Source organism: Oscarella lobularis, chromosome 2, assembly GCF_947507565.1.
Source record: "Oscarella lobularis chromosome 2, ooOscLobu1.1, whole genome shotgun sequence".
Lineage (NCBI taxonomy): Eukaryota > Metazoa > Porifera > Homoscleromorpha > Homosclerophorida > Oscarellidae > Oscarella > Oscarella lobularis.
In genome coordinates, this window is record NC_089176.1 from 693,650 (window position 1) to 708,616 (window position 14,967).

Consider the following 14,967-nt stretch of genomic DNA (forward strand, 5'->3'; position numbering starts at 1 on the left):
TTGTAGACATCCTATCCTCTTGGAGGGAGCTCTTGGAGGGAACACAAACAAAATTTTATTTCTTTTCAAATAAACATATAGCAGTGAACACTAAAATCTGCTATAAGTAAGTATGCATTCATTTCATAGTTCAAAACAGCAGTCCTTGGTGCCACATGAAGACAAGCACAACGACGGCAGCCAAGAAAAGAAAGATGAATCCGCCACCGATGCCGTACGTGTAAAGAAGCCACACGGCAAAGATGATTGCAGCAAACGCCATGAGAAATCTCGCCAGCATTCCGCGATCATCCGAGAATAAAGCCGCCATATCCGGCTTCGAATTGTGGCGCCTGTCTCTCGGGACGTAATCATACATTCGAAATTCGTCGCAAGGAATCGCTTCCTCTTCCAAAAACGCGGCAATTTCTACGCCAAGACGTCAAATCAGTAAGAAAAAGACGTGCTAGAGAACAAACCGTCTTTCTTCTCAATAGCGGCATCTCTTGATTTTTCGACGATCAGGTACGTCTTTTCTCCGCGGAAAAAGTACGAAACAAATGTAATTGAATCTTTGAATCGGTCGAAGATCTGACGAGAAAAACACGTCATTCACGTGTATCTCCCCTATACGAACATCGCACAAGACAAACCTTTTCTTCGACAAGGACGGACCAGAATGTAGTGCCGTCTTTTTCCACTTTCCAGGAAGTTCGACCCACCAGCCACACTCTTCCCGCGTCGTCAACGTGACCCGCGTCGCCCGTTTTAAGCCATTTTTCGCCTTTTCGATCCAGAAGAATACGTGACTTGGCCGCCTGAAAAATAGCGGTGGGAAAGAGGAGCTGAAACATTTTCTGTCAACTCACTGCTTCAATGTTCACGTGCCATCCAGAAACGACTATCTCTCCATTCACACCTGATGGCACCTCCAAATCTTCAACGGTACCTGTCTGATCTAAACAAAGAAAATAACGTATTCCCCGCTCTCTCTCTTCACATGGATATGCAAGAGACTGTCACTGGGCCTGTCTCTTCTAATTTTACCTTTCTCTTCTGCTGTAATCACTTTCAGATTGCCCTCCAGAAAAGGCATGCCGACGCAATGACCCATGTCTGGAGTCTCTTTCTCCGCATCTATTTTCACCTCAGCGTCGATAAACGCAATAGGCTCGGCTTCCGTGCTTCCGTACACAATAACCAATTGTCCCAGAGACGTCGCCTTGCGCATGTCGTCGACCATGTGACGATAAACGGGAGCGCCGCCGACGGAGAGAATTTTGATTGGAAGAGGTCGATTTTTATTCAGACAGTAGGTGCAGAGCCGATGGGCCACGTTGGGCGAGACGGCGCCGTACGTGACGCCAATCTCGGCCATAGTATTAACGACTACTTCGGGGTCAAACGATTTTATGTTGTTCAGCACGAAGCAAGTTGCTCCAGTCTGAGAACAAAATCATTATGAGTCTATATATCTTCCTATCTCCCCTACTTTCTACCTTCATGAAATGTAGAGGCACCATGGTCAGATTCGTGAAACCCACTTCGTCTTTCTCTTCTGAGTACTTCGCGTCTTCGCGAAACGGCAGGCCCTTCAACTTGGCGTAGCTCTGTGAGATTGCACACGTCTGCAATTGCAAGTAGCTGTGGTCTCTGTAAAGAATCTTTGGCATTCCCGTGCTTCCCGTTGTAAACGTAGCCAAGCAGCGAGTAGCACGTGCAACGTCGACGTCGGGAAGACTGGAAGCGTCGACGGGAGTGCGATCAGCTGAAATCTCAATTTTGATAGGAATGTGTCGAACAGAAGACATCATCCACTAAAATAATATTATATTCTTCCAGTTCTTCTTCTGGCTTATCGTCATGCATACCTTGAGATACCAATACTTTCCCTTATGTGTAATCCATGCTTTTGGCTTTGCCATATTGATGCAGTGATTCAGTCTCGCCACTCCCATGGCCGGATCAATCACAATGATAACAGCTCCTAGAGAAAAAATTTTTTTTCTTTGCCAACCCCGCCTACAACCGGAACTAGATTATTCTTTCGGAATTCTCTCACTTTAAAGCCTTCCGATTTACTGGTGTACGTGTTTATACCTATTGAGAAGACTGCCAGAATTGCGGCGAAGAAATCTGCAGACGGAGCAATCGTGATGAGAACGTTATCGTCTTGTACGACTCCGAGCGATTCAAATTCCCGCTTAAGATAGGCAATACGGTAAAGCAGATCGCGATAGGACAGGCGATCTTCGCCAATTGCCTGTGGATAAAGAGAAAAGATGATGCAATTTAGTCCAGGTTCGTCAAAAGGTCGCAAAGGCCTATGCACATACAAAGCACAGCTTATCTGGCGTTCTTTTCGCGTTTTCAACAACGAGCGACGCAAAGTTCGACTCCGTTCTTTGCGACATTTTTCTTGTTGTCTAGCGCACGCGCCTAGCGTCACGCGTATCCAAGCGTCTCCATGCCAGGTGTGATGCCGTCTTTTCCACAATTTCCTTCTCTCTAACTGGCTCTCTTTAGGCAAAGACAAGAAGAGCAAAGGCGCTTCGAACGGTTAGAAACGCATTTGATGTCGCATAGCGCCTTCGAGAGCAGAATTCGGCTCTAGTCTCCTCCGATTCGACTCAAGTCGGCGTCTACGTCTTCGCGAACGGAGAGAAATACGGTACGATATCGAAATGGATAAGAAAATTCCTTCTCTATTCAACTCGACGCTACAGAAGGAGAGTATCGAGCTTGCGAAGGGTTTATCGAACGAGACGGAAAAGGGACGCAGTATTCGACGGATGGAAGTCGATATACGGGCGATTGGGTGAAAGATGAAATGCACGGAAGTGGTGAGGCAATTCTTAGGAGAAAGACGGCGAGATTGACGTTTTTTCTATGAAGGAACTGCTGTATATGCTTCAGGGTCTGCTTACGAGGTAAGAGAGAACATAGTTTAATTGGAATAAATTGTATGCGTATGAATCAAGGGAAACTTTTCTCACAATGAATATTGCGGCGAGGGAACCTATATCTGGCCTGATGGGTCCTGTCTAAAGGGAATGTTCAAAAATGGAAAGTGAGGCATCATCCTCTTCGTTTTTTTTTCTGGGCGTTTGACTTCAGCAAAAATTCACTAGACCCACCGGCCAAGGAGAGTTCATCGATTCCAAAGGAAGAGCGTGGAGCGGAAACATAACCGGAAAATTGTCCGAGCTTAGACTGAAACTCACGTAGGCAAACTAAGAAATAAGTGTTTACGCATGCTAGGAAATAAAGGTAAGATATTATAATATTTAAGAGCAACGAAGAAGATGAGGGTGGAGGGAGGGAGGGAGGCATGTATTCACACTTTATATATAAAAAAATGCAGCGTTAGCGAAATCTACCGCAAGGCGTGTGTGAGCATGCTAGAGTCGTCAAACCCTCTATGGTCAAACCGCTGAGACAGCACCACCACGAATGACGTCACCGGAAATCGTTTACAAAAGCCCTATTGTTTTCCAGCTTCACATGCAGAGGCGAGCTCGAAAAATGACGTCACAGTCCAAGCGAATAAAAAGGAGCGTCACTTGAGCGAAGTTGCCAGTCGCGACGGGATCCGCGTGGGGGATCGATCATGCAAACACGACGTCTCTGCATTCTAGTCTTCTTCGTCTTCTCAAGCGTCGTCGCTGAGTTGGAACAAGGTCACAGTGTTGCCGGCGGCGATTCGGAAGAAGAAGAAGAAGGTCGCGGTGCCGTTTACACTGCTGGTGGCGATATCCGCGTTTCGGGCGGCGATTTTCGCCCAACTCCAGAGCCTCTTTCACCGTACGGAAAACGCGATAACTTTTCAGCGAAATAAAATTTAGTTGTCTAGACCCAATTTCAATACTCCGTACGGATACCAGATTATTTCTCAGAGTCGCGCTACAGCCGGCGAGACTGTCACCGTCACCGTTCACGCTAGGGGAGCGGAGAAGCGAAAGAATTATTGGCCGCTCAATGTGACTATCGATATTGTAAACGGGACAAAAATTTTGGTCGACTCCTCGGCGCGAACCTTGAGTCAGGGGCAGTCGGCTGTTTTCACTCTGGAGGTGAAAATGAAGTGGTTAGCTAATTTATTAATTATGTGCGTATCGTAGCTTCCGAAATCGACTCCCGCCGGCTTTTATGTAATTCGCGTTCGAATGACTTCGAACAAAGGAGAATCGGAGACGTTTCTCGCGAGATTGACCATTTCGTCTCCCAGCCGAACTATCTTGGTCCAAACCGATAAACAATTATACAGGCCAGGCGACACGGGTGAGAGAAAGCGTGGCATCGCCGAAGAAATTCTAATCTAAGCTTCGGTGCATGGTTAGTTTTGGGCAGAGCTATTATTATGAATTCGGACTTGACGGGAATTACAGGGAAGACGACATTTGAGATCAAGGTCAGTAGTAATAATATTGCAGCGACTCGCGTATTTACATTCAACGCCGGATAGCTTCAGAATCCCGCAAGGGCTACGGTGGCTCTATACGAGACTACGACTCTGTCGGGTAAGTCATCATCTCAATGAAAATTTTCGTCTTTATTCTCCAATCGAAGGAGTTGCTGGCTTTAATTTTTCCTTGATTGCCGAGTCGATGCTCGGTGAATATCGAGTTTGCGTCACGCACGAAGTACGCGAACGTCTTCGATATATTAATTAATTAATTAATAACCTGTCATTACACTAATTGGCATTTCTAAGGATCGCGACGATTGTTCCTTTTTCAGAGTCGAAAATTTCGGCAAGACCTAAATTGATTGGAACAGTTCGCTTCTCTAAACCCTAATTTACTTCTATAGACGTTCCTATGCTTTCATGTTCTATTGCTTCCAAGGACGATCACCTGCCCTGCTTCGGATCAGACAGTGGAGATCGAAATATTCGTCGAAAAGTCTGCTACACTGTCTCCGCCAGGTGCTTCGAAATAATCGCTTTAATTAACGAAACGATAATGACGTTGAATATAACGACTAAGAAATGCTCGCGGTCAGAAGGTAAAAGGCAGGATTTCAGCTACGGCTGCTATTGCATCGCGAAATGCGTGTCCCAATTCAAAGCAAATTGTTAAAGACGACGTGAGTTTAATTAATTAATTAAAATTGATAACATTTCACTTTGATTTTTAGATTAACGGCGTCAAAACCGTGTGTATCGACGTTTGTTCGAGTTCGTATGTTTGCTACGATGAAGTTCGTCTCGAAGCGAACGTGACCGATTCGACCGGAAATGAAGTGGCTTGTCAAGGAACGACTTCAATTGAAATTTTAGGCAGTCCGTACTTTCTTGAAATCGAAGACAGCCAAGACGACTCGTTCTATCCGTGCGAAACTTCACGATACAGCGTAAACAAAAAGCAAAATTACTATTGATTCTCTCTATATCTTTTTCTTCTCAGATTAAAACGACTACGTTTGCAAGGAAACCTTACGCCGGCGCGACGGTGAATTTCACCTGTCAAGCACTGATGAAAAACGACGAAGACGACGTGTGCGGACCCGACTCGAAAGAGATTTTCTCTTTGATTAAAACGACGGGAAGCGACGGACGAGCCAAATTTGAATTCTGCGCGCCGTGCAACGCTCTTGAAATCACCTGTTCAGTAAGACTGTTCAAGAAAAAACATTGCCTTTCATGGTATGTTTTCTCAGGCTGATGCCGTCAACGAGTCAGCCAACGTTCTCAGCGTTTATCGCAAGAGAGTGATGATCTACTCTCCGGAACGCGTTCTTTTACAGCCTTGGAAGCCCGCGCGATCTTTACCTTTAAAAGTCGGGTCGATGGCTAAGTTGCGCGCCTTCTTGACTCACCCGCGACAAGCTGAAGTCTTCGTAAGAGCTAGACATTTTCGGAAATAAATAATTAATTTTCGACGTGGACAAGGTTATGAATGGGGGCACAGTTCTGCGTACGCTGTCGTGTCGACCGAAGAGGATTGTTGCTGGACTTGTCGGCAAGCCTGACGTGTGCGATAAAGGCGGACGTCAGTTTCAATATTACTGCTTACTTCGTTTCGTCGTGACACCAGCGATGGCGCCTAAAGTGATTATTGTCTTTAGTCAAAAGGATTTGTCCGGTGACGTCTACACTTGGTCTGTTGCGTCTCGTCCGAAAAATACGGTACATCTGAAATTCTTGACGTTATTTAATATTCGTCATCTAAGGCTTTTTACAGTTGAGTTTGAAATTCAGCAAGTCTCAGGTTAAACCAGGAAAAGATGCGATTCTAAAGATTCAAGCAGCCGAAGGCTCTTCAGTGTCAATTCTAGCAATAGATCAAAGCAGCCACTCTCAGCTAGCCGACGTACAACGAAGCAGCAGGCTCAATACATATACGTATGTATTAGCAATTTAGTTTTACGACAAGATTTTTAGCCGTCGAGCGATAGATTTGACTCCTCTCCTTTCACTCATTTGCCTCGTGAATTCTACGAATGCGGAGCCGCGGACCATTGGTACTGCTACTGCGAAACGTACGGATGCAGCAGCGAAGGAAGTTCAACGACAGACGGTCGTGCAAAGAAGGTGTCGAGATAGGGCGCACTTTTGAATTTAACTATTATCGCAAAAAAAATCCAGAGCGCTGATAATTCAACTATTCCGCCACCCTGTGCGGGTTCGAAATGTATCGAGAGCGTGTGCCGTCTGGTAGGAAAATGTCAGTATGTGTCTACCCTCAGCTTTCTCAAGGTGTCCAATTTTTTCAACATACATTACGCGATTTAACAGTACGTTACTAAGGCTGCTGGTTTGGACGTTCTGAGTAATTTTAAGCCAAAAGCACCAGTCTGTGCAAAGCCAAAGCCAAAGAAGGGTTACAGTTGCTGTCGTACGTATACATATTTATTTTATTAAGAGTGTCCTATTCCCGACTTATGTTTCAGCCTTTCGTATTGGTGATTCAGACGCGGAGATTGTGGGGGGAGTTGACAGCACCGATTTCGGTAGCGACGCTGTTTTGAGACAACCAATCATTTACCCCAAAACTTGGATTTGGACTGACATTCAATTGGAGTAAAATCTTTCAAAGAACCTACAATGAATATTTTCTGTATGATAACGATTTTGCAGGCCAAACGTCAGCAAACGCAATCTAGCGTTTACTGTTCCCGAAGAAATAACGACTTGGACTGTTAGCGGTTTTGCTTTGTCGAGCGTCAATGCAATCAATTTCGCAACTCCTGCATCCCTTCGAGTTTTTCAGCCCTTTGTCGTGTCGTTAACGGTTCCCCCGTCGGCGACCAGAGGCGAAAGAGTCGAAGTGCGCGCCACAGTTTTCAATTATCTCGACGATTCTCTAACGGTGAGAATTTTCTCTCTCCCCTTTGTTTTGCTTTGAAACGAATAAGGCTGGTTTAGGTTTACGTTAGATTGAACTTCGATTCAAAAGAAATCAATGTCGTGGAGTCCGAATTGGATAGGAAAATGACGTCCAGGCGCAAATTGGAAGTGCCGGAGAACGAATCTCGCTCTACCACCTATTTTCTAACTCCACTGAAAATTGGCTGTGTGCTAATTGAGTGCACAGCTAAATCTCAGGGAACCGCAGACACAGACGTCAAAGCGCTTTCGGTTCAGGTAAGGATGAATGTTTTTGTAGAGGAATAATTAGATAGGTTTTTTTTCCGAAGCCCGGGGACGCGCCAAGTCAGGAAGGACCTCCTTCTCTTCCACCATCATGAACTTTGCCGCGATTTCTGTTTCTCACTTATGCATCTTTGAGCACAACTGTGTGAGTAGGTTTTAGATGCGTCTGCGAGTGCAAAACAAATTTGATTGGCTTCTTCTCACGTGCCACATGACACTTTGACGAGAACAGACACCAGTTAGTCTTTTTCAGGCGGCACCAAAAACCCTGCCTGATGAAGCCTGCCAGAATTGCGGCGAAGAAATCTGCAGACGGAGCAATCGTGATGAGAACGTTATCGTCTTGTACGACTCCGAGCGATTCAAATTCCCGCTTAAGATAGGCAATACGGTAAAGCAGATCGCGATAGGATAGGCCAATTGCCTGTGGAGAAAGAGAAATGATGATGCAATTTAGTTCAGGTTCGTCAAAAGGTCGCAAAGGCCTATGCACATACAAAGCACAGCTTATCTGGCGTTCTTTTCGCGTTTTAAACAACGAGCGACGCAAAGTTCGACTCCATTCTTTGCGACATTCTTCTTGTTGTCTAGCGCACGCGCCTAGCGTCACGCGTATCCAAGCGTCTCCATGCCAGGTGTGATGCCGTCTTTTTCCACAATTTCCTTCTCTCTAACTGGCTCTCTTTAGGCAAAGACAAGAAGAGCAAAGGCGCTTCGAACGGTTAGAAACGCATTTGATGTCGCATAGCGCCTTCGAGAGCAGAACTCGGCTCTAGTCTCCTCCGATTCAAGTCGGCGTCTACGTCTTCGCGAACGGAGAGAAATACGGTACGATATCGAAATGGATAAGAAAATTCCTTCTCTATTCAACTCGACGCTACAGAAGGAGAGTATCGAGCTTGTGAAGGGTTTACCGAACGAGACGGAAAAGGGACGCAGTATTCGACGGATGGAAGTCGATATACGGGCGATTGGGTAAAAGACGAAATGCACGGAAGCGGTGGGGTAATTCTTAGGAGAAAGACGGCGAGATTGACGTTTTTTCTATGAAGGAACTGCTGTATATGCTTCAGGGTCTGTTTACGAGAGGTAAGAGAGAACATAGTTTAATTGGAATAAATTATATGCGTATGAATCAAGGGAAACTTTTCTCACAATGAATATTGCGGCGAGGGAACCTATATCTGGCCCGATGGGTCCTGTCTAAAGGGAATGTTCAAAAATGGAAAGTGAGGCATCATACTCTTCGTTTTTGTTTTGACTTTAGCAAGAATGCACTTAGACCCACCGGCCAAGGAGAGTTCGTCGATTCCAAGGGAAGAGCGTGGAGCGGTAACATAACCGGAAAATTGTGCGAGCTTAGACTGAAACTCACGTAGAGAAATAAGTACGCATGCTGGGAAATAAAGGTAAGGTAGTGAGCCGACCACCGCAGTTGTACGGGGTGGCAAACGCAGTTTGCGAGCCCGTATAACGGCGAGGGAGGCTCTCTCAAACGTGAAGTTAGGGCCGGAAGTGTATGTTTGTCTGTCTGTCTGTCTGTCTGTCTGTCTGTCTGTCTGTCTGTCTGTCTGTCTGTCTGCCTGTCTGTCTGTCTGTCTGTCTGTCGGTCACGCTATTGTGACGTCACTTAGGAAAAACCTTTACTTCGTAAAAGCGCATGCGCAACATAGGGTCCAAAACGGTTCAGTTCAGTTCAGTTCACAGTTTTATTTTAATACGGAAATCCTTCAGCACGTGGGCCGATCTTCCAGGAAACCGTATACAGGGGAATGACAGCAAAAGGAGAAAAGAGAAAAATGACAATATTTACAACTATAACTATATAACCTCTAAATCAGTACACAGAGTTTTGATTGAAATAGTTCTTCAGGCCCAATTTAAAGATCGCGGGATCATTACTCCCTCTTATGATTGCCGGAAGCGAATTCCATAGAGTTTGAGCCCGAAAGAATGGAGAACGACGAAGTGCCTCGGTGCGTGGTCGGATGACGTTGACCCCAGAAGCACTGAGACGAGTGGCGGCACCGGTGCGCTGAATACGCCCAATTTTCGCCGCGAGAACAGAAGCTGTGGCGGAGTTGCACAAGCAGCGGTAACTCAACATTCCTAGTTGAGTAGCATGCCTTGTGCGAATTGGATTGAGACGAAATAGATCGAGAAGTGCTGCTACTCCTCCAACAGAGGCCGTAGAATCGTCATAACGCAAACCAGCCAGACAACGGAGATACCTCTTTTCTATCTGTGCTAAGCGGCTGATTACGCCAGCTGATCCGTCCGCCCAAACGGCAGCCCCGTAGTCAAGGTCCGGTTGAATGACTGAGCGAACAAACGCTAGTCGAGCTGCGTTGGATAACAGACGATGACATCGGTAAAGAACACCAATTTTTCGGCCAACCTTCCTAATGACGTTGTCCATCTGCGGTTTCCACGATAGACGACTATCAATCAAAACCCCGAGGTATCTCACGTGAGGTGAAGGCGACAGAATGACATTATTGACCGAAACCGTATAGATCGACGTGTCTTCAGTATCACGAAACTTGGGAAAAAGCAGAAAAGCCGATTTTTGACCATTGAGAGCCATCAGATTCTCAGAGTACCATGAAGTCACACTATTAATATCTTGTTGTAGTTGAGTAACCGCTCCCTCAAAAGTTTCGTTGCTGGAATAAAGACAGGCATCATCTGCGTAAAGGATTAGAGACGATTGAGAAGAGACGACCGAGGTGATGTTCCGGGTGAAGAAATTGAATAAAAGAGGACCTAATTTTGAACCTTGAGGCACTCCTCTCCTAACTGGCGACAAGTTCGAAGCAGTAGAGCCGACCGAGACAAATTGTCGACGATCCAAGAGGTAAGAAGAGAGCCATGCCAGGACCTTTCCCTTCACTCCACACGATGACAGACCTCGGAGAAGTAAACTGTGATCGACTGTGTCAAAGGCCTTCTTAACATCAAGAAAGACAGCCGCCGAGCGAAGACCTGCGTCCTTGCCAGACAAAAGATCTTGAGTCAAACAAACCATCGCATCTTGAGTTGACCGAGATTTTCGAAAGCCAAATTGGCAGTCAGGAATAAGAAGGTGCTTGTCGAAGTAGCCACATAAAGATTGAAAGACAAAATGTTCCAATATTTTTGAGACAATTGGCAGCAACGATACCGGGCGAAAATTCTTGGGATCAAGTCTTGAACCCGATTTGAAAATGGGAACAACCTTGGCACACTTCCACTCATCTGGAAATACCCCAGATTGGAGAGAAGTATTAAAAAGGCTTGCCAATGATGGTGAAATTGCAGACGCTCCCATTTTTTGATCCGAAAGAGGCGATTTACGGCGCAAATAAAGCGTTTTTTTCTTTCATAAACGGAAAAAAATGCTTAGAAACCCCTGTTTCAAATTGATCTGTGCTGTTTTCCGTTTTATAAATGCGCTGAGTAACCGAAACGACAATTTGATTGTCACGCTCTGACGTCACAATCAAAAGTGTCCACTCATGTACAGTATGTGCGTGGGTATGTACGAGTGTACGGGTAACAGGAAATATGACCCGTACACATGCATACCGGTATGTCCTCAAATACATACACTGTATTACAGAGCAAATACAGTATGTCAGAAAAGCGCCTAATTAGGAAAACATTGCAATTATGTAAGTATAAGCAGTATGTAGGTAGGACTGAGCTTTAGGGGCTGTGATGACTACGTGAATATGTAGCAAAATAAAAATTTATGACGTCTCACTACGTAATGCACTCGCGTACGGTAAGCGGTGGGAGGCTCTGCATGATGGCAACACGGTGAACACCGGGCCATCATTCTCTAGTATAATATATAATGTGCATAACGAGCAAACGAAGAAGGACGAGGGTGGAGGGAGTAGCATGTATTAAGACTAGGTATTTTAGTTGGGCGTTCTGTACACTGACTATCCCGCGGGTATTCAGCTAGTAACTACTGCATCGTGGTGGTTTGATTCGAATGTAAATATTGCGCTTGAAGTTTCCAAATAAGTTTGCACGAGGGGAGGGGGTCAGTTACGACAGTTAGGACCAAGTGCACATGCGCAATTGGCGTTACGCAGTCGCATCGGGTCGCATCCCTGGTCGCAGGCCTGGTCGCACCAGGTCGCACCTCCGGCACACGAATCCGGCCTGTCCGTTTCTGAAGCCTAAGCGGGTAGGCATTGAGTCGGTCGCACATACTTTTGAGCAGGCTAAGAGCTTGGGCAAGACTCGCAGTTCGTGTACCGGAACCAAACTACGTTCTCCGCACATTAAAGGGTTAGCTTTAGGAGTTGAGCGGGATCCCATCGAGCGGTGAATTTCATCATTTGGGTTTCGCGTGTGATGACGTCATCAGTGAGGTTTCTCTAGCGCGCTAGAGCCAAGCTCTTTTCGTGTCTCCTTCACTGCGATTCCTTTGAAGTTGTGCCGAAGTTGTGCCTGCTTTCTAGTTCGAAATAGTTATACTAGCTCGCCTCCTTTTCATCATCCCGCTGACAGTGACCTCAATATTTATGTTTACGAGAACATTAACGTACCACTGTCAACTTCGGCAGAACTTCTATGCAGTCGTACAGTATTTCTAAAAACAAATTTTTCTTTCTGTTGTCAGAATTATCTACTAATTTGTTCTGCGCCATGACAAGCACGGAAGAGCAGTGGGTTTCATGATAGCTACCTTTCCTAAAATGGTTTAACAATGAAGTCTTCAGGTCTACAGTGGACAAGATAGCCGACGCTGTATTGAAGAGATTGGAGAAGAAGGAGAAGGAGAAAAGAAGTAAGCGGGCATGTTTCTATTTGTTCATCACGTGACGTGTTTTATGCTGCAGCACGCAAGCGCTCTCACAAAAGCGAGAAAGACGGCAGTGATCAGGCGTAAGCTCTCCTTTTGATGTAAACTTAGTGCAATATAATTGTTTGATCTTGTATAGACCTAGTAAAATAGCAAGAAACACAGAAATGACTACAACGTTTCATCAGCGACGAATCACAATCATTCCGTCAACGCTTTGTCACGAAGTCTTCGATTCTTTGATCTCGCTAAGTGACACTGTTGAGGTTGACAGCAAGTGTCGAGAAGCTGCTGAGGAATTTGCCGAACAGGAAGCTTGGGATAAGAAAGAAGAAGATCTAAGAGATTCTTTTGCTTCTGCCTTGGGAAAGGTTCTGAATTCGCCTATTACTGAAGTCAGAACCGAAAAAATGCTGACAGATCAAGAGAGCACGGTTAAAAAGGCGCAGGCAGATGTGGTTGTATATATGTACAATAGTGCGAAAGTGCTCTGTGAAGTCAAAAGTCATACTGGGAGCGGTAACCCAGTAGAACAAGCTTTCGCCGCAGTGCATTATGCTGTGTTACCCGGTTACGCCTGTCCTGTGATTACAATTGCAATTCATCAATCAATGGAAGTTGAAGTATTTGGTGTGTGCCCTGTCTATTTCGAGACAGATGACAAAAAGTTGGCAACGGAAAAAGTCTTTCCGTCATTCCATTTAAGACATGACGATGTAGAGGAAACTGTTGCTAAATTTCTTGCCTGGCTGGTCGCCGCAGTTCCAGAATTGTCGTCCGTCGAGTTTGACAAAAAAATTTCATTGCCTCGTCCTCTTACGACAAGTGCAGTTGGCAAAGTCACGTTTCTTCGTCACATTCGAAACACTACGTTTGAAGTTGTCAAAGAAAACGATGAGCACATCATCGCCAAATTCGTACTTCCCAAACGTCAGTACGGCAAGGAGGTTCAGGACTTTTGCAGCGAGAAGAATTTTGCTCCGCGCTTCATTGGTAGTGAAATTGTTCCTTGCAGAATAAAAGGCCGTTCCGTGAAAATCATCTTCATGGAGTTTATCCCGAATACGCCTATTGCAGATTTTGCTGCAAGTGCGACGCCAACTGAAAAGAAGGCGCTCTGTGATCAGCTCAAGTCAATTCTGGGCGAATTGCGCTCGAATGATATGGTTCATGGCGATTTGCATCTTCGAAACGTGCTTGTGCACACTTCTCGTCACACCCCATTTCTCGTCGATTTTGATTTTTCAGGGAAAACGGGCGAGAGAAGGCGCTATTCTCCCTTCTTGAGCGAGTCCGACGCGTGGCACCCGCGGGTGCGTCAGGCCAAGGAGAAGTGTCCTCTGCACCCTGATCACGACACCTACCTGTTCGATGAAGTCATTGCGCCAAAATTGAAGTGACTACGACGAGAGGTATGTCAGTTGTTGTCTCAGACGCTCTGCAATTGTCGTCTCTGTCAGTACGTGTGCTAGCTGTAGATGTTCTAAAACCGTGTTAGAGCAGTTGCGGTTATGTTTGTTTAAGTTGTACGTCTTGGGCCATTTGACGAGTGAAGACGACGTGGCGATTGTCCGAGAACTTGTACCGTCGTTGGAAACGGTCGTGAAGAGAGATGAAGCATCTGATACCGGAACGGTAAACGTTCTCTCGAGAACGGAAGCGAAAGGAAACGTTAGCCGTTTCGTAAAGATTCCTTTGTTTTTTCATTTTTTATCTCTGTCTTTCTCTAGTTGTTCACTATAGAGTGTCTGTCTTCACTGGTGACGTCAGAGGTGCTGGAACTGACTCTCTACGGCGAAGAGGGTGACAGTGGCGAGAGAAAACTCCAAAAATCGCAGACGCACATGAATAAATTTGAACGTGGCCAAGAAGACGTGTTTCGCATTGAAGCTGCCAATCTTGGCCGTCTTGAAAAATCAAAATTCGTCACGACAGTAGCAGTGTCGAGAAATCGTGGCATCTCGATAGAATCGTCGTCGCAAAACAAAAGACAGCGAACGATGACGTCGAGTCCGACGAAGAAGAGTACACGTCTTCTTCTGCAAGAACTGGTTTGCAAAGGACAAAGAAGTCTACGGGATGATAGAAAGAATACTGACAGCCGGTGAACGTTGTAAATTTTGGCCCCCTTACTTAAAATAAGCCCATTCTAAAGACCACCGATTCTCCAAACGAGACCATTTCAAAGCAAATCCTTTTCTTGCTCAGGGAGCAATCTGCCTATTCAACCACGGATTTTAGAAGACGCGCCAAATCAGGAAGGACCTCCTTCTCTTCCACCAAAAACTCCATGAACTTTGCCGCGATTTCTGTTTCGCGAGAGACATTGGTTTTGCTCGTCACTTATGCATCTTTGAGCACAAAAAATGTTGTCTGTGTGAGTAGGTTTTAGATGCGTTTGCGAGTACAACATCTATCTAAAACAAATTTGATTGGCTGCTTCTCACGTGCCACGTGACACTTTGACACCAGTTAGTCTTTTTCAGTCGGCACCAAAAAAACCCTGCCTGATAAAGTCTGATAAACGCGATGTTGACAAATTCAATGCGTTTACCTCTTCCGGGGCTCCAGTGACGTGCGTTAATCCAGC

The 14,967-nt window shown here is 45.6% G+C and overlaps 3 protein-coding genes across 9 annotated transcripts; 2 read left to right on the plus strand and 1 right to left on the minus strand.

Annotated features, from left to right (window-relative positions):
- Nucleotides 1-30: 30 nt before the first annotated feature.
- LOC136183368 (olefin beta-lactone synthetase-like) lies at nt 31-2,726 on the minus strand. The gene is made up of 9 exons (XM_065969974.1): nt 2,316-2,726; nt 2,080-2,242; nt 1,851-1,966; nt 1,479-1,796; nt 1,027-1,423; nt 849-937; nt 633-797; nt 459-570; nt 31-408 (listed from the first exon to the last, which is right to left on the minus strand). Exons 1-9 carry the CDS (start codon nt 2,391-2,393, stop codon nt 131-133), a joined length of 1,716 nt encoding a protein of 571 aa, XP_065826046.1. The 5' UTR covers nt 2,394-2,726; the 3' UTR covers nt 31-130.
- On the plus strand, nt 2,372-3,582 carry LOC136183379 (MORN repeat-containing protein 2-like). 2 transcript variants are annotated; one of them, XM_065969988.1, is made up of 8 exons: nt 2,372-2,453; nt 2,506-2,538; nt 2,594-2,650; nt 2,706-2,822; nt 2,875-2,909; nt 2,961-3,049; nt 3,111-3,249; nt 3,478-3,582. In XM_065969988.1, the coding sequence occupies exons 1-7, from the start codon at nt 2,447-2,449 to the stop codon at nt 3,205-3,207; spliced, it is 435 nt and encodes a 144-aa protein (XP_065826060.1). In that variant the 5' UTR covers nt 2,372-2,446; the 3' UTR covers nt 3,208-3,249; nt 3,478-3,582. The 2 variants fall into 2 exon arrangements, with proteins under 2 accessions (XP_065826060.1, XP_065826059.1); XM_065969987.1 differs by lacking the exon at nt 3,478-3,582 and having other exon boundaries at nt 2,373-2,453; nt 3,111-3,308.
- LOC136183363 (alpha-2-macroglobulin-like protein 1) lies at nt 3,531-14,823 on the plus strand. Of its 6 annotated transcripts, none has more exons than XM_065969969.1 (31): nt 3,531-3,783; nt 3,833-4,052; nt 4,101-4,260; nt 4,320-4,390; nt 4,445-4,499; nt 4,549-4,622; nt 4,694-4,733; nt 4,792-4,906; nt 4,968-5,067; nt 5,119-5,334; nt 5,388-5,591; nt 5,641-5,820; nt 5,873-6,109; nt 6,165-6,325; nt 6,379-6,514; nt 6,569-6,679; nt 6,731-6,818; nt 6,874-7,003; nt 7,061-7,292; nt 7,349-7,567; nt 7,621-8,211; nt 8,265-8,404; nt 8,460-8,576; nt 8,629-8,665; nt 8,717-8,805; nt 8,859-8,985; nt 12,195-12,240; nt 12,295-12,362; nt 12,415-12,460; nt 12,517-14,048; nt 14,108-14,823. In XM_065969969.1, the coding sequence occupies exons 1-21, from the start codon at nt 3,590-3,592 to the stop codon at nt 7,669-7,671; spliced, it is 2,994 nt and encodes a 997-aa protein (XP_065826041.1). In that variant the 5' UTR covers nt 3,531-3,589; the 3' UTR covers nt 7,672-8,211; nt 8,265-8,404; nt 8,460-8,576; nt 8,629-8,665; nt 8,717-8,805; nt 8,859-8,985; nt 12,195-12,240; nt 12,295-12,362; nt 12,415-12,460; nt 12,517-14,048; nt 14,108-14,823. The 6 variants fall into 6 exon arrangements, with proteins under 6 accessions (XP_065826041.1, XP_065826042.1, XP_065826039.1 ...); XM_065969970.1 differs by having other exon boundaries at nt 8,859-8,908; nt 8,956-8,985; nt 12,517-14,823; XM_065969967.1 differs by having other exon boundaries at nt 8,265-8,297; nt 8,353-8,404; nt 12,517-14,823.
- The last annotated feature ends 144 nt before the right edge of the window (nt 14,824-14,967 follow it).

Excerpts from the sequence above, each read along its gene's own strand:
- LOC136183363 (XM_065969965.1), top strand. The coding sequence starts at position 3,590 with ATGCAAACACGACGTCTCTGCATTCTAGTCTTCTTCGTCTTCTCAAGC. Across the intron at positions 4,053-4,100 it reads CGGCTGTTTTCACTCTGGAG|CTTCCGAAATCGACTCCCGC; the intron begins GTGAAAATGAAG and ends TGCGTATCGTAG. Across the intron at positions 6,680-6,730 it reads CTACCCTCAGCTTTCTCAAG|GCTGCTGGTTTGGACGTTCT; the intron begins GTGTCCAATTTT and ends TACGTTACTAAG.
- LOC136183368 (XM_065969974.1), bottom strand. The coding sequence starts at position 2,393 with ATGTCGCAAAGAACGGAGTCGAACTTTGCGTCGCTCGTTGTTGAAAAC. Across the intron at positions 2,243-2,315 it reads CGCCAGATAAGCTGTGCTTT|GCAATTGGCGAAGATCGCCT; the intron begins GTATGTGCATAG and ends CTTTATCCACAG. Across the intron at positions 409-458 it reads CGCTATTGAGAAGAAAGACG|AAATTGCCGCGTTTTTGGAA; the intron begins GTTTGTTCTCTA and ends GTCTTGGCGTAG.
- LOC136183379 (XM_065969988.1), top strand. Across the intron at positions 2,823-2,874 it reads AGATGAAATGCACGGAAGTG|GAACTGCTGTATATGCTTCA; the intron begins GTGAGGCAATTC and ends TTTTCTATGAAG. Across the intron at positions 2,910-2,960 it reads CTTCAGGGTCTGCTTACGAG|GGAAACTTTTCTCACAATGA; the intron begins GTAAGAGAGAAC and ends GTATGAATCAAG.